Source organism: Sander vitreus, chromosome 6 (genome assembly GCF_031162955.1).
Source record: "Sander vitreus isolate 19-12246 chromosome 6, sanVit1, whole genome shotgun sequence".
Lineage (NCBI taxonomy): Eukaryota > Metazoa > Chordata > Actinopteri > Perciformes > Percidae > Sander > Sander vitreus.
Genome location: NC_135860.1, coordinates 32,338,676 through 32,365,022, shown reverse-complemented (window position 1 = coordinate 32,365,022; position 26,347 = coordinate 32,338,676). Strand labels below are relative to the sequence as shown.

Sequence of the window (26,347 nt, the reverse complement as noted above, 5' to 3'; positions counted from 1 at the left end):
TACAAATCAATTATATCATGTGAATTATTATCATGTTGGTCATTAAAAAAACAACAATATGGCCAATGTCAAGCCAGGGTGATACACTCCTTTAAGATCCGAATGTTTACGTTTTCAGCTAACCATATGCCTTCTCCACACAATCCTCTTTTCTTCCCTCCCCCGACATGGAGTGACATGTTGTGCAATTATTCATATTACATTCTTCTTCTCTTACCCACACATTACAGGCGACCTGGCCAGCCAAGATAAAAATCAAACACTACCAATTCCAGCACACTCTGGGTCAAGTGGAATCTAACTCATATTCCAACACGAAAATAGAGCGCGGCGGAGCTACTTCTGTACAAGATCAGTTCAGGTATCATTAAGTGTTACATATAAAATGTGTTATGGACAGAATCGAGATCTATAGGTAGAATTAAATTTAGTATTGGGGGGAAAAAAATCAAAGATTTAAGCTTTACCAAATAGCTTGCTACTGACCAGCTCTGCATACATGATTTTCCTGGTTACAATGTCCTGCCTTACATGGCGTCATCATTTCTATAATAAGAGTGAAATTATTCATAGGTCAAAGGGGTGAGGGTCTGCTAAATGGAGCACACTCACCCTGAGACATGAAACACAGACCACCCACAGTTTGTGTAACGTGGAGTCATACAAGCCTACCTTTCTCCACTGAGAAATTACACACAGAGGCACTCAGTTACTGTGTTACTCCTTTTTGTTACTTTCTGTCTCACCAAAAGTGAAAGAAAATATGCATCTCTATGAATGTGGTTAGAGCAATTACAACAATTACAAACCCAGTGGCATATGGCAGCACCCAAAAAACAAATGAAATGAAAGCCCGTTGTGTCACACTCACAAGAATATTAAAAGCAAAATAAACGTGTTCCCTAATGTAGTGCAATCTTTTCCTATAGTGTCCGTTTAGATTTAAGCCTCATAAAGAATGTGGTGTTCCTAAATTCGATACAATATCTTCCCAGAATTTCTGTCCGAAGAAAGTACTAATAAAGCAAACATTAGCCTTAATTGCAAAGTAATTGTTTCCCAGACGGCAATATCACCTGGAGCACCCAGCATGTAATAAGCTCCACTGAGGGATTGCTGTAGTCCGGATGGCCTGAGAGCAGGGATTAAATTGTGAAGCGGCAGCATCCTGCCCAGAGTGTATTGATCACCACTTGACTCACTGGATGCAGGAAGCCATTGGGTTTAATTTTGCCCCCGACAGCTTTCCTGTGTCTGAGAACTGTCTGAGGAGCTAAAGTAACCTCATCCCACCAGGAACCCCAAACTCGACCAAACCTCAAAGACAAAGCAGTGTAACACTGTGGGTTGTGTAGCGTTGGGTGACTCACTGATATTTAGTTTATTTTGTGGAGTGATGCATCCCGCCCGTTGGCTGTGTGGCTTAGTTGTGTTTGATTTAGAGCCCGCTTGAACCGCTATAATGATCATGTTTCATTGGCCAGTTACCGTGCCACTTGCACATGTTAATGCACGTCAGCGCACGGGTCCACTACGTGATGAACCCTATGGAGCGTACCACGTGACGTGTGTGCATATTTCGACAGACAGTGTAAGTGAAGAAATAGTAAGAGACAAAAAAAAACCGGAAAGAATCAGAGAAGCGAAAGAAAAGAAAGGACCTAAAGAGAGAGCGAAAGGGAGTCAGTGGAGCAAAAGAAAGAACACAAAAGTAAGAAAATGAGTGTTGCTCAGGGAGGAGACAAAATAACAGCGATTGAAGAGGAAACTTTAACGGCCAAAAGTAATGCCTCCTTGGTAGCTTGGAAATACTTTGGCTTTAAGCCAACAGATGTTTCACAGGCTAATGCGCTATGCGAAACGTGTTGAATGGTGGTAAACCGCGCAAGAGGCAATACAACAAACTATTTTTGCATCTAAAAACCACCACAAGCCACTTTACGATGAGTGCGTGATACTATCCCAAAAAAACCAAAAAAAAACTGTTGCGGTTAATACGCCAGAGCTAGCCAAAACAAGCCTCACTAGCGAGTGCTTTTGCTAGTGGCACAAAGTACGACAAGAACTTGAAGACATATCGAAATCACCAATGCTATGACGTACTATTTGGCCAAAGATATGATGCCCATCCACACGGTGGACAGAAAAGGCTTCAACAAGCTTCTGAATGAACTGAACAAACAGTACCAAATCCCATCCCGCGTCTATTTCTCACAGGTAGCTATCCCACAACTTTATGAACAGTGCAGAAAGGCGGTGCAGGCAGAGTTTGGAGTCGGAAAGGTTGAATATTTTTCATCCACGACCGACCTGTGGTCCAGCCGCACTACGGAGCCGTACGTAAGTCTCACTGTACACTATATTGTTGTGAATCTATTTTGACGCGTTTTCCCATAACTTTTGTAATTTTACAATGTTTAAAAATATCAAAGTTAATATCACTATCGCAACATTCATATTCAATATCGTGCAACCCTAATTAAAGTTATTGTTTTATGGCCTAAAATTATGTTGGAAATGTTGGAACACATTTATTTGGCTTGTAGACACACTGCATGATTACTTCTTTTATTCAGCATTAAACACAGACTTACTGACCAGGAAATTTCAGAATATATACAACATCAAAGCCTTCCTTAGATGTCACCAACTGGGTTGGCCTGAGGCCACCAACGTACAGTACATGTGACAAAGACAGTGGGCACCTTCATCTATGGTCTCAACTGAAATATCTCCCAATCTTGCCAATATAATACATATTGATTGATATTACCAGTTTATTACGTTTATGCACAAACAATCCGTATAGCAATACAATACAAGAGACAATTGTTAGAGGGCATATAAAACAAACAATGGATGCGGGCTTTTAGGATAAGTTTACATTTAAATTAAGGCCTGATAAACTATAAACAATCTGGAGGTTTCATCTTCATAGCCATTGAAATGCTGCCATTTTTATGACATCATACAAACACATATACAGGGACCTACACACAAACATAATTTCATAACCACTTCCAAGCAACAAATGATGTTTAATATACTTCTGTCTCTCTATAGTTTTTTTGTCTCTCATCAGAACACTTGCTCTTGCTTCCAACCTGCCTGAGGAATCCACAGTGTGCCAACATTACTCCATCTTTTTATTATTTACAGTCAGAGATGGGTTTTGTTACTGCTATGGGGGGTTGGGTCCAAGTAAAAGATTCTCCAAAGCTCCATGTCTGCACCCTCTGTCTCCTTAGTCCTGAAGACAAGGCCCCGCTGAGCTGATGATCAGAAGGATTTATAGTGCAATCTCTGTAAGCCATTTGCTCCCTGCGAGCCGGAGAATCAAAGGCAAGATTTCCGGATGGTATTGGGACAGAGATTATCCAGTTTGTGCTTTCTGATTGCAAACTTCCACAGGCTGTTTTCTTTTACTTGTTCAAGTTTTTCCTTTGTGTTTTCTGACTTGTGAAAGAAGAGTTGCACAGGCCCAAAAAAATCTCAGGGTCTCATTCTGTCAGAGAAGACTGTATACTATGGAGGCTGACAGTGAAGGTACATTTCATTGCATGTTTAATGTTTTACTAGATGACACAATGACATTTTTGAAGAATATATGTTTTGTATCGCCACTGTAGAACATGTCCACACTCTGTCATCGAGAATTACTGTACATATCTCAATTTTAACCAGAAAGTAAAGCATAACTACAATAGACCACTACAACAATCTTAACACAGAAGCTGCTAACAGTCATACATCCCAGGTTTCCTATTTAGTGGATTGTGGATTCAACACCTCGGTTGCAAAACCACATTTAAGCAGTAGCATCCACAGTATAACTCCACAACAAGGTCACAAGATTAGACCAGTGGGTAATTGATTGTTTGATAATAAAAAGTTATGCATCACATATATATAGATTTCTGCTTCGGAAGCCAAAAGTAGCAATCCTTTGTCTTGTAGGTGGTAGATTTTGCAACGGAATAACAACTTGGGGTTTTTAAGGAGTCTTCAAAAAGGGGTTCCCTAATTCACATGCATTACCCATTATTTAGGAGCAATGAGGTCTGGTGGTGTAAAGCCCTAAAAATAGTTTGGAAGGAATCTAACAGAAGAAAGGGCCTAGTTGGACCATATGCCAAACCAACAAGTCTCAGAGGCACCTCCCCAAATCATCTTGAGGCAATGCATCAATCAGAACCTCCACATCAGTGGCAAATGCACTCAGCGGCCATAAAACTCCCAGATCAAGCACCAGGCTGAGCCAAAACCAGAAAGGCTCTCCTCTGTAAACCCAAGTCCTTATCTTTGGCTCGTAAAAAAAATAAAGAGTTCCTGAGAGTGTTATGATCCACTGTAACTGCTGTCCAGCCAGTTCCTCTCTGTCTTTGCTGATCACACCTCATCTTCAACATCTGGAGCAGTTTACCGAGATGTCAAGAAGAAGAAAAAATGTGCCCGTAATTTTTCAACATTACATCAATGTTAGCTGGTAGGTCTTTCATTAAGGCCTGAGTTCAACCTTGCCAATATCTGTTACTGCTACAAATACAAGAACAAAACTCCTAAAAACAGCTGCACAATAAATTTTATCTCAGGCTTTATCCGTCTCCTCATTACAGGGGGAAGCTTGGAGGCAGTAATGCCTTAAATCAATAGTATCAGTATCACATCACTGACCAGCACATCTGACACATCTGACAGCCACCTAATGAAAAAAATGAAATACACCAAATATCGAAAAACTGTCCTGGATGTGAATAGTTTGGTGTGAAGCTGGTAAAACTGAAGATTGCTGCTAACTCCTTCCATGAGATTTCCATTGGGAAATGAAGATACTAGATGGAGACCTTATGGGTTCTATTAATAACTCCAGGTTCCATAGGGGCTCTGTATATAGAATGACCATTGTTTTATCCTGGACAGCTCATGACATTTTTAGATTGCTTTTTAATTTAGAACGGCTCAGATCAAACAGTTCATTCATATCAAGTATCTCAAGAGGGGCCACATTGAGTGTACAAGAAGAAATAAGTTGAAGTTGACTACTACAAAACCCTTTCATCCCCATGACCAATCTCCTGTTACACACATTGAGCTCTTAGGCATAGACCAGGCCTTAGTCTAATTTCACATGGAGATGTCCACACTAATTATTCAACTCATACATGAACTACAACGATTTACATTCTTGTAGTTTTTTGGGCAAAAGTATCTAATTGCACAATAAATCTGAAAAATAAACAAAAGTGCTAGTGATTTGAAAACAGAGATGTGTACTAAAGAAAGCATGTACAGTGTCTAATTTTCAAATGACACAGGTAGCCTTAACACGATCAAGGAAGATTTCTAAGCTTGCTTTGGAGCACCACCATGTCACTTGAGACAAAATAAGGCACATATAAAACCTAATGTATTTTGTTTGTAAATGGCCTTCAGTTTGTAAAATGAATGTACATATTTTCTATTACTCTACTTTCTGCACTACAAGTCCTCTTCACAGCTCATTTTAAGCAATTACACTGTCAGCAGGAGCTGTAATCTCCAACTGCTGCTAAACGACAAAATTTCACATTTGCTGGAAACTATAATTGTGAGCTGCTCTTGGTGCTTTGCAGAAGGGCCCTATTGAGCAATCTGAATATCCCTAATATTACCCAGTTCCTCTCGAGGGGAAACATGAACATTAAAAAGGTCCAAATAATTCCGGTCAAATTACACAACCCTTAATGAACTTCAAAAGATGTACGGATGTTTTTACAGGCCAGCGCTCAGGCTTTAACAGTAATTATGAAAACAAACCATATTAATGATATCATTTATCATTTCCACACTTTGGCCGCATGAGGCCCACCACAAAGTTCCTGTCTCTACTGGACTAAAGAAACACTAGTAATCTACTAAATTTAAAATGTAAGATTTTCCATACACAGATCCATTTTTTCAGCTCTTTTTCAAATCCTGTGGGCCATCACCCAAATTACTTAAGGGCTTTAGGGAGAACTGTCATGGCCCAGGTTTTGCATACACCTATGCCAAACTCCCTGCATCCCTGCTGAAATCTGATTAAAACTGGACCTGGGCCTGACATGCATATGAACAGGATACCTAACCTCCAGAGAAATATAATCTTGTTTCTGTGAGACTAATGTGACAAAGGCCTACAGACCTTTTCCTGTAATCAAGGGAATTCCTTCTGGGCTGATCAAAATGGGGAAACTGCCATCACAGAGATGACATGGCAAATATTGCTGTCTAACAATGTTGAAAGTGTAATAAAGATGATTTAAAAGGTGATCCAAGTTACCAAACTACACAAATCTAAAGCATATAAGTAAACTGGCTTCATTTTCTTGGCCTAAGAACACAGTAGTCATCCTCCCACTCGCATAGGAAAGAAGTGTAGCGGCTCATTTAAATTCCACATGCTAGAAGGACTTCTGGTGTAAATCTGGCTTTTCTCCAAATTATGTCTCATGGGTGTACATACCACTGAATAATGTGTCCAAACGTCATTTGCAATTCCCCCAAAATCTTTTCTTGACTGGAAGCCTTTTACAAAACATCTGTAACAAATAGTTGTTTTGAGACTAAATTGCATTATACCAGTACCGGTGCTGGTAGATGACCTTAAGCTGTGTATGAAGCATAAAAAACAAGTTTAAATTTCCATCAAACTGAAACCTGATCGCATGAGCAGTAGCCACCTGCACAGTATGATATTTACCATTAGTTCTGGGCAGCTCAAGCTCATGTGTTACAAATCTTTTTGCCGCAGTCTATATAATTAGATGTAATTGACTTCCCTTGAAATGTGTTTCTTCTGGGACATCTGGCCTTGGAACTCCAACCTTCCCATAAAGGCCCAGCGCCGAGCTACACTTTCAATGTTAAAACTGTATGGGTGGCAAAGGTAGGACCAGGCTCTTCTGCATAAACAAATCTAAGAAAAATGGCTTTCATATACCACACTTAAAAAAATAAAATATGTATAACTAAACTAAATACAATAATTTAAATATTTCTCTTGAGGTAACATTTCTTACTGATAGTTTACAAGGACAACATCTCACTCCAAAAGGTGCCCTGGGGAGTTTTCTTGTAAACAAAAACGTTTCTGTTCATAATTTAAAAAAAGAACAAAAAAAACGCATTTCTTACAAATGTGCTGAATGCAATTTCCTCCCCATAAAATATTTGCAAAAGTGATTTGTCCTAAAAGTTTTCAAACTGCATCATTCACAGCCATGTTTACTAGTTTGCAGTCTTCTTCATCCCTGCCTTTGTTGGCGCATTGCTGCATGAGAAACACAAAACATGGACCTAATCTGTCAAAAAACCCACAGGGTACCTTTAAGCAGCCTAATTTCACAGAGATGTGTTGAGATGAATGTAATATTAGCACTGTTCATTGCTTGGAAACTTAATGAAACAGAGACCGATGACATGCTAAAGATGGAGAAGGCAAAGTAGTAAATAGCACTGGTCAAATGCAGTAAAGTCACCTCTCAGTTTTGAGTTCCCTGAATATTTGTGGTCAGTGGTCAATGAAGCTGTCCCCCTAAAAGACAGATGTGGTGAGTGAGAGTACTGTGCTTTCCTGGAGGAAAATCATATTGGAAGAGTAGAACCAACCATTTTTAAATGCCAAAAAGATGGGGAAAACAATGGTTAATAAATGTTGTATGTTGGAAACCATCTGTTTAGAAGTAAATGCAGATGCATCTTCTAATAAATTGAAAGCGCATTGGCAAATAGTTAATTCTGGTAGTTTGGTTGACAACACACTTTTATCTACAAATTCATAAATGTGCTCCTCATTGCAGACTATTATTACATCACTCACTAAAGTGCTTTTTTTTCCCCAGAAGCTTTTGAAAATGTAGGTTATAATCCAAAGCACTGTTTCACTGTTGCCTCAATGAGGCATTGATTTACTTGCTTCTGTTTTGGGTTTTTTGCTTCGTATTTTTTTCAATGCATTTTTCATCAGAGTAATTAAGCATGGATAAGAAAGAGAAAGAGAACTGCTACTGAGCTGTGTCAAATTAACACGTTAAGCCCTGCTCTTAAATATGGTTGAGCTCTGTCTTTAGTATGTGGCCAAGTGTGGCTGCAGCAAAACTGTCCATAACAAACTCTCCCAATTTATAGTACCAAGACTCATATTCTCCCTTTGATGCTTGTGTGGGGGTAATTGTCTGTCATCATGCCAGCTAATTTGAGATGTAAACATTTAAATCAGAGTTGCCAGTCAGACAAAATGTGTCATATTGGGTTAAGCACCAAACCAACTTGAAGTATGGGGTGGCACGAGCAGTGGGACATAAACTATTACGGCAAGAGGGATTAAAGTAGTTGAATGAAAACAGCTAGAGTTAGAACAGTAAAAACAATCCTTGTGATTTTGGTCTTTGAATAAACAACCTATGGTATTTAAACATGACAACTATCTATATTACTTGCAGGTAACTGATGTAAATACAAGACCACATAACTGTAACTGTATTAAAAACATTTAACACTTTAGGATTCAGCATAAACCAAAAATTAAAGAGTAGGTTGTAGTTTCTCTTCATGTGATTTAACACCGAGTCAGGATTATAGCGTGACTTTGTCACAGCAACCCCACCACAGGGTGAAGCTTGACTGGGTCAAAATGTTCAACATGTTAAAAAAAATAAATAAATCTCCATTTGTTTATTTAAAACAAAAGCCATTATGAAACATCTTGGAAACACAAAGAGAAAATCGAATGAGAAAGCTTTTCTTTGGCATGAGGAGGAAATTTCACATTAATAACAAGATCTGGCCAGCCCTGTTTTGGCCCTATAATGGAATCTGGGATAACGTGTTTCTCATACAACTAAAGAACTAACCTGGGCTCCATCCCTGAGCTTGAGGATGCACTCCATGGTGTTGATGGTGATGACTACAGGCTCCGAGCCCAGCTTGGTCCAGGGGACATGGATACGCAGCTCATGGATGTGACCACTCATGAATGTAAAGGGTAGCTTCAACTCCTATAAATATGCAAATACATAATGAAGATGAAAACAACAGATAGCTATGAAGCTATAGTTCTAGCTATATAGTATACAATCTGTACTTTAGTATTACATCTACGATGCAGACAACATTGTAAGTGTGGTGATATGTTGCTTATGCTTCAACATTTGGAACCTTGGTCACACTTTCAACAAAATCAGTCAGATTTTCTCAGACAGTCAAATCCCTACTCTGCATCTTGACCTACTCTGAGTAAAAACGAGCCCCATGAAACCAGACTGCCTACACACAAGCTGTACATCCCTCCTCTGTAAATTTAAGCCCGAAAACTCATAACCAAAGATATGTATAAAGAAAGGCGGTCATAGATGTCTGCTTAATAACCCCCACGATGTTTCGCAAAAAAATATTAAGATGACGATCTCTAATTGCACATTTCAAAAGAGGTACTGTCCAAATGAAAGGCAATAAAGCAAAGGGAAAGGGAGGGTCATTGCCAAAGTTCTGACATAGCATTACAAATCAATGCCTAACACAATTACCACTGTTTAATTGGCTTAAAGCTGCTTTCAATAAGAACTTTCATCACCATCTCTGTTGACTTTGGTAGTGTCTAGGACTGATCTTCAGAAGCAGTCAGAACCCACTCACGAGAAAAGACAATTATTTTACCTTGTCGTGGCAGATTGATCTAATTCAGGCATTACACGTGAAAAAAAGCTCCCTGTGTCAAAATAACACTGCAGAGTAAAATATCTGAGTAAATCTATCAACTCCTCCAAAATAATAAAATGACAGTAAAGATACTGTCTGTGCCTGGCTGATAAGCATTGCTGCTTTTTTCTGATGCTAGTCAAGGCAATAGACCGTGACTCTATACACTGTAGCTCAGATGTAGAGTTAATGGGAAAAATATGTTAGTGGGGCACATGCTTACCCTCCACACATTAATTCCTTTCCAAACATTTTACTTTATTTTATGTTCTAAGTGGAACAGCTTAAATTCTGACTTTATTGTAAAGACATTCGGCAATGTTAGCATTGTCATGTTTGTATGCTTCTTTTCTTGAGACAAAAATTCTAAAGGTAGTCATTTTAAAATGCTTAAAGATCCAATCCATTAATATCTTAACTGTACATATCTTGCATGTACCTGGATGACCAATATTTTTGAACAAAAGCAATAAGTAAAAGTGCAATAACCTGAAAAAAGAACACAACGAGCAAACACAACTTAAATCCTTTGCGGTAAAAAAATAAGTGAAATGTAAAAACATTTATTTTTTATAATATATGCAGGAACGAGACATTAGGTATTAGAAAACTGATATGACTTCATTGCACTAATTACTGCATAGAGCCACCGATGGCAATCTAAAAACCTGTTTGGCATTAATTGTGTATGGATACGAAAACACCATAGTTCATATTTCTCCCACTAGCAGCACTGAGCACTAACTCATGACTATCATTCATCAGAACTGCATGGCATCCCTGCATACAAAATAACCACATTGCCTATTCATGTGCCATTAAATGAAAAAATACAATGTCTGTCATCCCAATAAGTCTTGTCTTGGTCTTGTGAAAAAGTTAAAGAAAGCAGAGGGCATTCAATATACCTGTTCCAGCACATCCAGTTTCAGGTCCAACTTGCTGAGCACTACATCTCCTCCCCAGAGAGACAGCTGCAGGTCAGATGGCTTCAGATTCTTAATATACTTGTTCACATAGCTCATCAGGAGTGGTGTGACATAGGACTCCAACATCTTGTCCCTGGGCTGCACATGCATCACACATTGAAGAAAACATTGTCATTCAACGCTATGTTTATTTGAACATTACAGTATGTATGTATTCAATGTATTTCGCCATTATATCCCAATGTCATGTTTTTTTAAACACCACTGCTTCTGAAGCCTGGACCAGAGAATACACATTTTTTCACAGCGTATATACAGTGGGGAGAACAAGTATTTGATACACTGCCCATTTTGCAGGTTTTCCTACTTACAAAGCATGTAGAAGTCTGTATTTTTATCATAGGTACACTTCAACTGTGAGAGACGGAATCTAAAACAAAAATCCAGAAAATCACATTGTATGATTTTTAAATAATTAATTTGCATTTTATTGCATGACATAAGTATCTGATCACCTACCAACCAGTAAGAATTCCGGCTCTCACAGACCTGTTAGTTTTTCTTTAAGAAGCCCACCTGTTCTCCACTCATTACCTGTATTAACTGCACCTGTTTGAACTCGTTACCTGTATAAAAGACACCTGTCCAAACACACTCAATCAAACAGACTCCAACCTCTCCACAATGGCCAAGACCAGAGAGCTGTGTAAGGACATCAGGGATGAAATTGTAGACCTGCACAAGGCTGGGATGGGATACAGGACAATAGGCAAGCAGCTTGGTGAGAAGGCAACAACTGTTGGCGCAATTATTAGAAAGAATGGAAGAAGTTCAAGATGATGGTCAATCTCCCTCGGTCTGGGGCTCCATGCAAGATCTCACCTCGTGGGGCATCAATAATCATGAGGAAGGTGAGGGATCAGCCCAGAGCTACATGGCAGGACCTGGTCAATGACCTGAAGAGAGCTGGGACCACAGTTTCAAAGAAAACCATTAGTAACACACTACGCCGTCATGGATTAAAATCCTGCAGCGCACGCAAGGTCCCCCTGCTCAAGCCAGCGCATGTCCAGGCCCGTCTGAAGTTTGCCAATGACCATCTGGATGATCCAGAGGAGGAATGGGAGATGGTCATGTGGTCTGATGAGACAAAAAATAGAGCTTTTTGGTCTAAACTCCACTCGCCGTGTTTGGAGGAAGAAGAAGGATGAGTACAACCCCAAGAACACCATCCCAACCGTGAAGCATGGAGGTGGAAACATCATTCTTTGGGGATGCTTTTCGGCAAAGGGGACAGGACGACTGCACCGTATTGAGGGGAGGATGGATGGGGCCATGTATCTTGGCCAACAACCTCCTTCCCTCAGTAAGAGCATTGAAGATGGGTCGTGGCTGGGTCTTCCAGCATGACAACGACCCGAAACACACAGCCAGGGCAACTAAGGAGTGGCTCCGTAAGAAGCATCTCAAGGTCCTGGAGTGGCCTAGCCAGTCTCCAGACCTGAACCCAATAGAAAATCTTTGGAGGGAGCTGAAAGTCCGTATTGCCCAGCGACAGCCCCGAAACCTGAAGGATCTGGAGAAGGTCTGTATGAAGGAGTGGGCGAAAATCCCTGCTGCAGTGTGTGCTAACCTGGTCAAGAACTACAGGAAACGTATGATCTCTGTAATTGCAAACAAAGGTTTCTGTACCAAATATTAAGTTCTGCTTTCCTGATGTATCAAATACTTATGTCATGCAATAAAATGCAAATGAATTACTTAAAAATCATACAATGTGATTTTCTGGATTTTTGTTTTAGATTCCGTCTCTCACAGTTGAAGTGTACCTATGATAAAAATGACAGACTTCTACATGCTTTGTAAGTGGAAAAACCTGCAAAATCAGCAGTGTATCAAATACTTGTTCTCCCCACTGTATTTTACAGCAGTACTGTGCTTGTTGACTCACTGGCAAGTCGTATTGGGACACTTAAACGGAATGGAGCCATAATTAATTATATAAAGTAGTACACCTGTGCCTTTCTTGCTATGACGAAATATCTATTTGAAAAAGGCCTATTGTTGTTGTTGTTGTTCTTTGCTCAAGACAAACAAACTGGGCTTTTGAGGTTGTAGCTCCTACATTTTGGAACTGGCTTCCATTGGACTAAAGCTCTGTGGACACCAGTAAAAAGGTTAAATGTTAGCATTTCTTCATGTCCTCTATGTTGCTCTGTCTTTTATTAGCTTGTTTGTCTTTTATTATGAACCACTTTGTGACGTGTGCTCTAGAAAGATACTATACAAAAAAACGTATACTACTTACTTACTTACTTACCCTACCACGCAAGGTCATACATATTACCGGTATGTGCATTTTAAAACTAGCCAAATTCTAAGTTGTATCTAGGTTGGCTGAAGGTGTAACTACAGTTGGTCATGTAACGCTAGAGCTGATATGCACACTCCCCAGAGACAGAATGAGAATTCTGCTCTTATGGGTTGCAGGTCAAGGTTGTAACGTTACTAACTGTTTTAAAACACATGTCAGTGTTTCTGCTTTGAAGTGGCTACATTTTAATTCACCTGAATTAGCCTGCTTGTTAATGTGTTTTTAAGCATGCGACTCGAGGAGAAACGCCAGCAGTGGTTAGAGACTTAATTTCCAAATACATAACAATGTAACTAAATATAACTTGGGGTTGTAAATGAAGCAGCGTCGTGCTGCGTAGCTAATAAGAAATAACTTACTGCGGAGTAGTTAGCCAGAGAGGCTATCTATGCTTTCCTGTCACTAGCGTTATAAGTTACACCAGAGCAGCAGAGCAAAGAAGCTAAGCTAACTGCTAGAAAGAAGTGAGCCTAACTTCGTTTGGCTGAATAAAACATGCAGCCACAGGTAAATATAGAAACCCCACTGCTTACTTGACTCCCGCTTGTATCCTGTAGCTATTTCTTGAATTCGACGTTTAATATAACATATTCATCCTGTTAACTGACGTTAGCCTCATCGCTCCATGGCTTTAGCCCAAACGTCATCAGTAAACACCAACTCGGCTTCCGTATGTCTGGTGTTGCCTTTATGTTTTTTGGAAATTTGCGTTTCGCAGTTAAGTGCACAAAATGTATGCAAAATAGTGGCAAGCGGGACACTAGAAATTTCCCGCAATGCGTGACCGGATTGAATTTGATATTCAGAGGACTGACTTCAGAGATCGCTAAAAAAGAAATCTATGAGAACGTGCGAATTGCTTGATGCACATTGTCTCTTCCCATATATTTATGTATATACAGGCGATCTGTGGTCCGAAATCGGATACTGCAGCACCTGGTACCGTAGTGCCAGTTGGTTTAAAAACAAATAGCAGCACATATTCAATTTCCAATCAATGTTTGCTTGTAGTCACACCAACCGAGCTCTCTGTGTTGGTATTTACGAGGAGCACGGGAATGCATCATTTGACGTAATATTCGTCATTTCTTTCGCACGCCCATAGCACTTAAATTAAGCTTACAAGGCCGAGGAATCTCACCTTTGCTGAGAGAGTAGATATTACACTTCTCAATGGGCAGCCCCTGAAAAGTGTCAACATGTCGGCACATTTTTCTTGAAATGATTATTATTGAATTATTTTATTTTTTAAAAGTCCTACTTTTACATGGGTTTCATTTCAAGAACAGAGATTATCTTCAGATAGGCTACTGAGACCGAGACCTACGGAAACGTCAATGGAAATAATGAAGCCTATAAAGGGATCTTTGCATTTCGGTTCACATGGGTCACCTGTCTGGTTTTTAAACAGTTTATTGTGGGGCTGATCTAATCCAAAATATGACACGAACTGTCATAATGTTAACATATGCAACTGGAGGCGCACTGCAATTTACAGATGTGTTATTGGAATAACAGGTAGGCTACATACAGCCTAGTGGAAATTAAAACGCAGTAGCACATTCTATGACAATGAATTCTAAAGTTAACAAAACTATCAAAACTAAAGTTGCCTATATTTGTCATTCGTGGTCTTTTGTTGTTTCAGCAACAGGAATGACCTTAGAGTCAAAACCTGGCTTTGATAAATATAGGCCTAATATCGGAGTGAAAGACAGAGTCAGACTTTACTTCAAACTTGTACACGCCCGTGTACTTTTTGTACCTGCAGTTTGTCAGTTTCTGCCAAATGCACCTGCTAGCTGTTGTTTTTAATAGCTAGACAACATTGAAATGACTAATTAGAGCTCACAAATAAGTCTCAATCTGCTGAAACAAATACACCTAAAAGATTCTAGTTCTGAAAGCTATAAAGTCCCTGTACAATTGCTTCTTTGACGTCAGTATTGATTCAAAGCGAGTTTGGTGCATTTTAGGGACTTTTTATTTTTATTTTTTTAGGGTCATTACAGGCACTGTGGCTGAAATAAAAAGTGGATGTCTGTCACAGGCCGCAGAGGGTCATGTGGAGACCATATGAAGTCAGAGCAGCGGGGCTCAGAGGCCTGTCAGTGCAGCCTCTCCCTGTCAGTTAGATAAAGCTTCCTGAGTACACAGTCCACATGGCCCGGTCACCGATGAAGTTCACCATGTGTCTGTCCACTCTTTGCCAACCTTGTGCGTGAGACACAATGTGTGCGTGTAGCGCGCACTCACTATTTCTGTCATTATCCTAAAGTCTATTCGGGCCGATGTGCCTTTAAGTGACGAAGAAAGCACGGCCTACGTGATTCCATGTTATCTATAGGCCACACCTAGGCACCATGTAGTCAGGTCATTGGCTCAATCTGGCATTCTTTGGTGTAGCCAGTAGGCTAATAAATAAAATGACGACGTATAGTTTGTTCTGTTGTTAGATAATGGGATCACTGTACCCTTGTCCCTCCAGGACAGTAGGCTATTTCCATTGACGCAATACATTTGAGCTGAGAAAATAGACTCTCTTGGTGATCAGTTGCCGTCCACGTCTTTACACATGAAAGAAAAACGAAGACTAGCCATGTTTAAAAAATGTAGGCCAACACAGTTTAGTTCACCTGTGAGAGGACTCCTTGATTTTCAATTAAATATCTTTATCATACACATTCATGTAGACCGCATCAGTTACAGTTACACACTGACTTGTCGCATTTAGCGTTTCAACATGAAGACATATTTAGCAATTAGCTTTAGAATTGTTTCGTTTATTTAAGTTGATTATAATATATAACTACAATCAAATGATTTAACCACGAGATAATAGAGATTTAAATACAATGTTTAGAAGTCACTTTGAACTCGTTTGTAAATAGAATAAAAATGCCCAGGTTGTTGTCGTTATTATATCATCATCATCATCATCATCATTATTATTATAATTGCGCCATCTTTTCATATTTGCATTGTTTGTAGGTTTTCATTTTTAGTGATAAGCATGCTTTTTTTTCCCTCCCCCGGATGATTATTAAGAAGCTCAATTTTTGTTTTATGAATATAAGCTTGCTGGAGACGTTGCATTTCGTTGCCTTTCCATTTAGAAAACCATTAGGAAAAGCCTGCAGTGCGTAATAATGGGCCTTAGTTAATGGCCTCTCAGCAGCAACGAGCGCTGTTTTAAATCGCCTGTTGTTACTATAACCACTAATTCCAGACCCTTTAGAGCCCATTAAATATAAATGCTTTTTTTTCAAGCAATTAATTGCACTGTCAGGTGAAAATTAGGTTTTCAAACGAGTCTTCAGTGGTGAAATCATGAAACGACAGGCCTGAAGGCCAAGTAACACAGAAAGGCAGAGCACTTTATAGGAGTCAGAGGGAGAGAATCTCACTTTGTCTTCACTGAATTATATATATATATATATATATATATATATATATATATATATATATATATATAAATTAAAAAAAGATATTATAGATGATCTTATTCTGCCACAGGGCATAGTCCTGGTGGTTAATATTCAAGCGCATTTTGATCTGACAGTGGCCGAACACAGTTGGATAAAATCCAAATCTTGGATTTTTTATTTATTTTTTTACATAAAAAATCTGTCTAAACCTGGGTGTTTAGGCAAAACCAAACGCGCCCACTCCTTCCCGGTGAACCTGCTTCTTTTTTCTTAAATCGGTACAATGATTATACTGTGTGAATGAATCAATGGAACAACGACCGAGTTCAAATTGGCTCAGCTTTGATTTGCAGAATCGAATTGTAGGCTACTAAGTCTCCTCAGTTATATGATGTTGTTATAAATTATGAAAATGCTCAAAAAAAAAAAAAACCTGCATGTTGATGTGGGGTCTGAGACAGGGTCAAAAACAGGAACAAATCAGTTGTGTTTGTTTGTAGTGTAAAAGGGATGAATGAATTCACCTTGATTATTTCCCCTCCCAACAAAAAAGAATGTGTTGACAGTATACCGGCCACGTCTCTTCTCCTCGGGTTACATTGCTTCCTTTGCTCTGGTGACTCCTTGTGTCGCTTTGTAAGTCGATTATGATATCAGAGGTGATGTAGATAAAGGCGCGATATGGCTGCTGCTAATGTGGCTAATAGAATATTAATCAGCCTCTTTAAACTCTAAACATCGAAGACAATAGGGAATAACGGAGCTCAATCATTCTCTTAGGCTACTTACAAAAACACCAATAGGCGGATGTTAGACAATTCTGTTCAATAGGCTAATCATTATATGATTGTCATTTTATTAAAAAACAAACATTTAAATTGCTTGACTATAGGCTACGTAATCAATTATCACTCAAAAAAAAAAAGGATGATTCTGTATTTTACTGACATTCCTGTATGTCCTGGAAGACATGTCATACTCCCTATAGCTGCTAACTGACATCTGCTGGTCTACTATAAAAAAATTTTTTTTAAAAAGCCACACTAAGCTCTCACTGTCTGCCGGTTGTAAACATAGAGACTATTAATTTGATGGCCACGATAAACGGTTTCATGTCAATTTTGCTTTTGGGCTTTAACAATGTGTCTCGTGTCAGCAATGGGGAACTTGGAATAAAGACAGAGCAAATGCAAATATATCATGGAAGTATTTATTTCTAAAATACAATTTAACATACTTTAAACGTGTGACTGCTTGTTGACAACTTTATCATTTCAAGATCGGAAAAATAAAATAAAAAAAGCAACATTATGTACATGGTCTTGATATTTACAGGTGGTGTGAAAGCTGGACATGGCCATGGCTCCGCTGCTGTCCCACTTGAGATGCAACCAAATCCCACTCTGAAATGTGCGGCAGTAAACGTGTCCTGATTTGGAGATTGTCTTTGAACAAAAACAGTCGGTGGCTTGTCTTCCTGCGTTTTGTCCATTGTTATTTTGTTAGTCTGTCCAGGCTAGTAGTCCTGATGTGGGCTGTGCGTCAAACTGTGCCGTCGCAAGTCACAGTTGCGCCGAAACACCTTTCCGCAGCGGCCACAGCTGTAGGGCTTGATGTCTGTATGGGTGAGAAGGTGAGTTTTCAGGTTACTTCTTTGATTAAAGGTTCTTCCGCATGTGGGGCATTTGTGGGGAGATTCCTGTTTAGATTTAAAGCAAGCAAAGGATTATTCCCTTTAATTGTATAGAACGTCTATATAAATTATCATTCATCTGCATAAATCCACTATTGTGTCACTTATAACTCTATAACGGATTTACACACATTTTCACATAAATTGTATGTGTCTCTTACGCACATTTTCTGTTTTAATATAGTAACTGGCCAAACGCAATTATTTTGTGAGACTGTGAGCCCCATGCATGCAGTAGACAGTGCATTACAGGTGAAGTATGATCATGAGGTATCACATAGTTTAGTGAGGATAAAAGCATGGTGTGTGTTAATATTTCCAGCTTACCTGCATATGTAAGGTTTTATGGACGGCTAGAGTTCGAGACTGACAGAATCCCTTCCCACATTCTTGACATTTGAATGGTTTTTCCTTGGAGTGGATGTATCTGTAAAACAGAAATAACACTTAATCAAATGTCTGATCATGCATGGAATCGCTTGTAGCTGTTATAAACCCGAGTCATAGGGCGAAAAAGCTCTACTGTGCAACTTATAAGCGTCCAACTTAATGCGTAAAAGTGCTTTAGCGCCCTCATGGAGAAAACTCTGGGTACAGCCTGTATGTTGTAGCAAAATTAAGGATATCTATTTTTAATTGCAAGCCCTGAAGATGTTGTTTAGTTAAACACCGGTACACATATTTAAATCACGTGCAAAATCAGGAATATTGCGGGGAATTTGAGACCCCTCCTAACCCTGAGCGTATCTGCTAAAAAATATATTTTTTTAAATAAAGTCTTACCTGTGGTCTCTGAGATGGTCTTGCCTTCTAAAGGCCTTGTGGCAAATATCACAGGTATAGGGCCGTTCATCTGTGTGGGTCCTCTCGTGGATGAGGAGGTTGTAGGACTTGGTGAAATGCCTGCCGCAGAACTTGCAAATAAATTCCTTTTTAGTCTTGGATGGGAGCCTGCCCCGGGTGGGCTTTCTGTCCGGGGATAGCTTGCTCAGCTCGGAGATGGTTCCCCCTAGTCCCGACGCCAACTTCACCAGATCCGCAGCTTTCGGCGGGTCCTCCTGAGTGGCAGCGAGGGCCAGGTTGGCGAAGTCAAACCTCGGCCTGTCCTTGTGCAGCGAGGGGATGCCGTGCGCAACGGCGGCTTGTTTTGGATGGAAGAGCTGCGCTGCGGTTGTGAAGGGTAACCCTGGGAAGGGAATCCTGGGGTCCATCAGACCCTGGGCGGCTGCCATCTCTGTGATCGTCGACCTCAGTCCTTGGATGTGCGGGTAACCAAGAGTCCAGTGGTTCATGTGCATGGTTTGCACAGCGCTGAGGCCATACAGTCCCTGCAGCTGGTCCGCGGGGAAAGTGTTGACGGCCTGCAGGAAGGAGTAGTTTGTGAGCTGGAGGGCCGGGTGCAGGGGGATCGGAGCGTGCAGGGCTTTGCTCCCCATCTCGGCTCAGACCTCTGCAGAAGACACGGTGATACACCTAAGGGCAGGAATACAAAACGATGAGTGTTATGTGGAAATGTCGCATTAGAGTCTCTGGTAAAAAAAAATAAAAAAAAATAAAAGGCAGGCAAATTGTGACCTTCACTTAGTGATCATGTTACAGCAAAAAAACACCTGTTTACTATAGACTACTATTTTACTTTAAATACACTGAGATACATATTTTTTATTCTAACATAATATCATTTATTTCATTGAAATGATGTCACAAAAGGGGATTATACTCCTCTAATCAATTGTGCTCAGATTAGCGCGCAATTGAATGACTCTAATAATAATAATAAAAATAATAATAATAATAATAATTTGCACTAAGTAATGGACTGATGAGCTGATTGGGTAAATACATTGAGACTCTTGTTAAGATTCAGCAGTATTTTCCTATACTGATAATGACAAATAAAACACTGTTTGTCATGAGCAAAACCACAGCGAGATTATAAACACGTATATTGACGCATTAGTTTAAGCAGTTTGTCTTTTAAAAACAGAGATGCGCTTCAGAGTAATTTCATAAAAATAAATCAGTCATCGAAACTGTAATTCAATTAAGTGGGTGTGAAAGAGTCATATGGCATCGATTGACAGTGTAAATTACACATCCAGATCACTCTGAATAAAGCGCTAAATCTCATACGAGGTAATTAGCGAAGACACATTGTTGTTTTTGACAGCTGTAGTTGGTGTTTCACAACGCATAACAAGTGCTCTGTATGTACTAGTTGTGTAGAAGTTTAACATTTTGCAAGCAGAGCTCAAATATGCGCATGAGTCATGAGCAAAACGCACAAATGCTGGATATTATTACCCACAAGAAAGTTACTTTAATCTCTACTGTAAAGGTATGTCCTTTTTTATTTTCATATTTGCGGATAGCAGCCAGTTCATTTCATAGTTCTAATATTAAGCTGTTAGGTCTATTTTATTTAAGGCTGCATGTTTTTTGTTTTTTTTATTTTGAATAATGCGGGTTTCCCATGGGCAAGAGAACATCCTCTGGGCATTTCTACCCACTTTTCTGCAAAACAATGTTTGAGTTAAATAAAGCAGGAGCTACCTAGCTCCACAATGTAGGACAGATAAGGTGAACTGACTGCAAGAACATTTGAAGGCCTGGTTCCATGTTTGTGGGGATGACAAGTTATGTTTTCCCACACAAGAAAAGAAAACCGTGTAAGTTCAAGACTCCGGATGGTGAAAGCGGGACTGGCAGCAAGCCAGCGGTGCGACGGCGAGCTGACCTTTACAGTTGGTCGAGAAAGAAAAATGAAAGGTTTTCTGTGTTTGGATAATATGTTTTTGACAGGTCAGACCAAAATCGTATTTTAACACAATATGTCACAAGCCTGTCTAACCTGCACATTCTGGAGATTAAGGCAGTATTCACACTTGCAGAGTGAAAGTCCTGCTACATGGTAGCCGGAGGGCTGGTCGCTTGTTTGGGTCAGGTCGTTACATTTGTTTCACGGATCTTTGAATTCTTTCGACTTTGCTTTCCCTTTTAACGGGATAAGGTTCAAATGTAAGTTTGCACAGGTGCAACATAAGTCACCATGCAGGCACTTGTTGTTCTTTCCCCATATGTACAACTTTGTTCAACCTGTTCTTCTCTCAATAACCCTTGGACTTCATTTAAACTTTGACAGCAGCCTAATGTGTCTATGCGTCTTGTCGTGCTCTTGGCAATTTCTATTTTGGCAATGGTATATACACTGTGGACAGAGACCAGTGAAGTCAAAACGTGGGTGAACTATGACCTCTCAAGGTGGTGATCACCACGAAGCAATAATCACGTCTAAAAAACAACTTTCTATTTAACTTTCTTTTCATGAAAAGTTGCCCTTTTTTTAACAGTTTGATCTCTTTGGTTTACAGCTCAAACAGTAAAGTAAACATTTTTTCTTTAAATAAAAAAAAAGAATTCTGACAAGTGAGTTGAGTGATGTTGGGTTCCCTTCCTGCAGAAGACTGACATATACCCTGCCAAACAGAATCTTACCCCAATAAATAGCTGCCAAAGGTCCTGCGTTATGTCAGTAATCCACAGTAACTATAGAGGCGACGAGCTCCAATAAAGCGCCGCTAAAAGTTTTCCAAGTTCCAAGTCCATGAAACTTTCATGTAGCCATGCAGTCAGCTGTGATGTCTCGGACCTTTGCAGAGATCTGACAAGTTGTGAAAAGTTGTGGAAAGAGGCGAAGAAGTTAGGAGGAGAGACAGCAGCAGCGTGGGAGTCCCGTCCGGAGCTGGGGCTGGAAGTGTGCGTAACGCACCGGTCCTTCACTTTTCAGGGCTCCGGGGCTCTGGAGCGCTCAGCCCGCCCTCCGACACGCCTCCACCCCCCTCCTCTATCATTAACTCCAATGTTCCTCCTCTGTTTATTTGTGTTTGGATAGCAACTAGGGCTCCAGACCATAGTAGAGAAGCGTGTTCGGCTCAACCTGCCTCCTCTGACACCTCTCATACACCATATAGCCAAGGCTGATACCTTCTTTTGGAGACATGATTGGAAGCGCAGGAGGAAACGCTGCTCGTTTTTTTTTTTTCTTTTCCTCCAACTCCACGCTTTTTGAAAACGTGCTTTTGGATACTTGAGCCTGCTTACAAGATTTTTTTTGAAACCATATACTCCATTTGCGAGAATGAAGGGCACATGCAAGAGCCACCACATTAAATCGTTTTATTTGTTTGTGGTAAGATTAAAAATATTCTGAGGTTTGTAACAAACAAAAAAAAAAAAACACACACCCTGAGATCAGCAGCATGGTGAACAAATGTACAACAGTAAACGCCACTTTGACAACGATTTCTCTCTGTACTGTTTGATATTTCTCATCAAATTGTGTGAAACACTTAAATAAAATGGACTAATTAACTCGTCATGAAAACGTCACACACGTTGTCTGGACAGTTTTACCCGTATTATTTACAACTATAAAGGCTTGCCACACAAATCATCCCTTTTGTTCTCCAAAAATGAATTGACATTCGATTATATTTGATTAATTGTGTGCAATAAAAAAAAGTCTGTAATATGTTGAGGAACTATAGCCTATGTCTTGAGATCAGCCTTAATCAGGAAAAGCTTTTTATTTTTTTATTGTTCTAAAGCAGATACAAAACTTCATGTAATTTCATACACATCGTCCAATATTTTTTTTTGTATTGGATTTATTGAAAGTGACAGAGTAAATGAGATTGAGTAGACTGCTCTTGAATTGGATTGCGGGTTGTTTCTGGCCACAGATTTAGATGCAAAGTAATAAAGACTTTTGACAGCCCGAATCAAAAGATAAAGTTGCGCCTCTTTGCGCAACACACGCAGAGAAGCGGCTTCACGCAAACGCGCAGGCTCTACTTCAACAGGTTGGTATTAAAACCAAGATGCTTGATTTGTAGAATGTTCTATCGAAACGCCACCGAAAAAGTTCATTGACTATTCATTTAACAAAATATAGGCCTATATATTTTTAGTGATTTTTTTTTTCAAAGCCTGCTGGTATTTAGGCTATGTCAGTGAAACGTCAAAATGTAGACTAATGATCTTGTTGTGTTCAATTATTAATTTTTAATTTTCTTTAATTATCTTATCATTTTACTATGCATGACAAAAAAAAATAAAAAATGGAGGAAAACTACATTTTCTACTACGTGTAAACACATATTCATGTTTTTAACATGAATATGCAATGTGTAATGCTGAGTGCCGCAGTGGCTGCACTTCTCGTCTTTGCTGTGCAGAGTTGGTCTGCAGCGCCGCCTGTTGGGACTTTAACAAAACAACACGCTGTTTGCGGCTCTGACAGAACACTGCCTGTTGGAGCAACTTCATATTTTCTGCCGACATCGTTGAAAACTGCATGGCTGCATCATGCATGCGTTAAAATATATATATATATATATATTTTTTTTTTAGGATAAAACAAAACTAATTGAGCCTAATAGACGGAAAGCAATAACAACTGAACTCACTACTGAACCGGATCATTGGAGCTTCTGACCTATTCACTCAAGTCTTTAAATCCGAGTTAATAATTGAAATGAGTGCACATGGGCCAGGCAGATCTCAGTTCATTATGTGAGAGATAACAATAAAAGACCAAGAGCTCATGTAACCTAATTTTTCGTTTTTTCTTAGAGCTGCAGAACATTTTCTGCACCCAACATGCTTGTGGTTTTTAGTTCGGTTTCACATCACCCAGGGCTCCATCTTCACTGTCAAAACACTGAGCATTGCAGACAGATTAGAAGACATAAAACCCCACATTTTTGCATTACACACGGTGACATTTTCTCAACATATCCTTTTCTCGGAAATGTATAACAATGTAAATTGTGTTTATTTTTGGTCACTGGAAAAAGGCCATTGAAATAACCATACGTTATTTATTTTTTTAAATATCTCTCGGGCTGGTCCATAACACTGACATATATATATATATATATATATATATATACATATATATATATAGATTTATATATATATATTACCAGTAATCTATACAATCGGAATTAATTTAAATCTGACAAAATAGAGGTACAATATTTTCTGTGAGGAAAGTACCGACTTCCTAGGGGAACCGAGCGTTTTTCTTTAATTAAAGCTATTAAAGCTATCTATGTATACGACATCCACGATGAAATATAAAGTTATTAGTATTATGTGACATGGACTCATATTGTTGTGGTACTGCAGATACATTTGACAGTAAAACAATATTTTACTTCATGGTATTTCTGCATTACTGTTGGTAATGGTGCTGGGTGGTGAGTGTGCGTCTTTTTGTGCTTGTTATCTGCTATAATATCACAGTTACATACTTAAACGTATGACGTCAGATAGTCCATAATAAGTTTATAGCTGCACCTTGAAAACACTGTGGAATTTTATCTTGTTCCAGTGTTCCTGACAGGCCTTTATGTAAACTTTTCTATTTGACGGTTACACCAGTCTGTGCTATGGGATTGCTGTATTCTTTATAGTTGGGCTAATGTCAGAGCCAGTGAGTTAGTGCCTTGCCCTTTGGCCCTGCCCGGAGTCCCCTGCAGCCGCCATCATTCTCTATGATAATCTGACTCCCACAGAGTATCAGTGTTGCAGCTCAGTGCAGCTGCCAAGCCTGTAATGGCCGGCACTCCTCTTCCAATAACACTGAGTGACAGAGAAGAAGACTAGTACAGATTACTAATAAAGCACTATAGAGCTCTCATGGATTTGCACAAAAAGATTTAAGACATAATTCAACTTTGGACTTCACTTGTCACAGAATGACTGTATTCAGAAAATGTCCTGATAAAGGTTTTGATATATAGGCCTATAGGCCTTTATATAAATGTGTAATATCACATTCCCTAGTCTGGTCTAATGGAAGTTTTAAAATATATATCTTTTTAGATGTCAGTCTCATTCGGGCTTTTTCTTAACTAATATTGTAACATAATATTCCCCTCACAATATTGCTGATGTGTTCATAATGTGTATTCTTCTCAGGGTCAGAAAGAGATAGACCTACAGATGTTTATTTCTCTTTCCAAAAGTGTTATTGATTTAGATATTCAGTTTCCCAGCTCTTAAGATCTCAATATGCCCCTTCTGATATTGTGATAACATATTTAGCTGCTACTATTTAATTGTTTTTTTTCTATTTACTATTTTATCCTGCATATGATGTAACCTTGCTTCCAAAATGTGCTTACCTCTGTTATACTCACATGCAGGCTAGTCCTTGACAGAAGGCATGGAGCTGCTGGGCTGTTCTGTTCTGGAGTGTGACGGGGTCTGTTTGTCTCTCTGTGTTACCATGTCTCTGTGCATGTTGACAGACAGGATGTCAGGCCCATAGTATACGAGCAGGGGGAGGTAAACCTGTCACTCTTACCTGCTGTGGTTTCAGAGCCCCCACATCCCCACCTACATTCTCACTCATCCTGTCCCAGCAACAGCTCTCAAGATGGGTATTTACACTCAAAGACCCTCATAGTCACATTTTCCTCCACATCACACTCTTTACCTGAAATTGTGCACTTCTAGAGAAATGGTTTTTCATATAGTGTCTCTTTTAGAGTCTTTTTTTAAATGTTAAATGAATGTGTCATTAATAAGGCACAGGGCAGCAGATTTGAGTTTTTCAGCCATAATAGACACAATAAGAAAATAGAATCTGCTATTATAAAAACCTGATTAGGCTGCTACTGTTTGTTTTTGTTCAAAGGTAAAGTTGTATCTTTTCTTTTGGTTTTGGTTTATTAGCTATACTGTGGTGGCTGCCATCCTTTGTATCACTAAACCTTCTGCGGGTTTTGACACGTTCATTTTAAACGGCTTTTAGGTCTTTTTTATACCATCTAGGAGTTTTCGTGTAAGACTAGTTTAGCAGCTCAAATGAATGACGTTGTGGACTTATCAGAAGGTGCCTGTCCTCTGTGTGATTGCGCTGATTTTGTGCTCTGAAAACATTTGAAATCCACTTAATCTAATTTTTTTTATAGACAGAAGATACAATTAACTGTATTTAAAATGTCTAGTTTTGAATTTGGATATATCTGCAAACTACTGTTGGCAACATGATGCACTGCTTTTTGTCTGAATCTGACAAAGAAATATTGAGAATTAAAAGACTTTATAGACATATTAATCATGTGAAAATAAAAGCATTAGTTTAAATTGGACACATGGTCCATTTAATTAATAAACTGTCTCAAACTGCTAT

The 26,347-nt window shown here is 39.3% G+C and overlaps 2 protein-coding genes across 8 annotated transcripts in view; both read right to left on the bottom strand.

The window, feature by feature from the left end:
- The window catches only part of vps13b (vacuolar protein sorting 13 homolog B), a 352,525-nt gene extending 338,852 nt beyond the window's left edge, over positions 1 to 13,673 (bottom strand). For 3 of the 4 annotated variants that reach the window (XM_078253791.1, XM_078253793.1, XM_078253790.1), the window contains exons 1-4: positions 13,554 to 13,673; positions 11,018 to 11,076; positions 10,626 to 10,784; positions 8,874 to 9,017 (exon numbers count right to left, since the gene is read on the bottom strand). In XM_078253791.1, coding sequence (XP_078109917.1) covers positions 8,874 to 9,017; positions 10,626 to 10,784; positions 11,018 to 11,047 — 333 coding nt within the window. In that variant the 5' untranslated portion in view covers positions 11,048 to 11,076; positions 13,554 to 13,673. The remainder of the gene's footprint in view (positions 1 to 8,873; positions 9,018 to 10,625; positions 10,785 to 11,017; positions 11,077 to 13,553) is intronic. The other variant, XM_078253789.1, reaches the window with a different exon arrangement.
- A 3,982-nt stretch (positions 13,674 to 17,655) lies between these two features.
- On the bottom strand, positions 17,656 to 25,433 carry osr2 (odd-skipped related transciption factor 2). 4 transcript variants are annotated; one of them, XM_078251954.1, is made up of 4 exons: positions 25,350 to 25,433; positions 18,925 to 19,614; positions 18,469 to 18,568; positions 17,656 to 18,147 (listed from the first exon to the last, which is right to left on the bottom strand). In XM_078251954.1, exons 2-4 carry the CDS (start codon positions 19,575 to 19,577, stop codon positions 17,965 to 17,967), a joined length of 936 nt encoding a protein of 311 aa, XP_078108080.1. In that variant the 5' UTR covers positions 19,578 to 19,614; positions 25,350 to 25,433; the 3' UTR covers positions 17,656 to 17,964. The 4 variants fall into 4 exon arrangements, with proteins under 4 accessions (XP_078108080.1, XP_078108078.1, XP_078108081.1 ...); XM_078251952.1 differs by having other exon boundaries at positions 25,335 to 25,414; XM_078251955.1 differs by having other exon boundaries at positions 17,656 to 18,065; positions 25,335 to 25,414.
- Between the last annotated feature and the right edge of the window lie 914 nt (positions 25,434 to 26,347).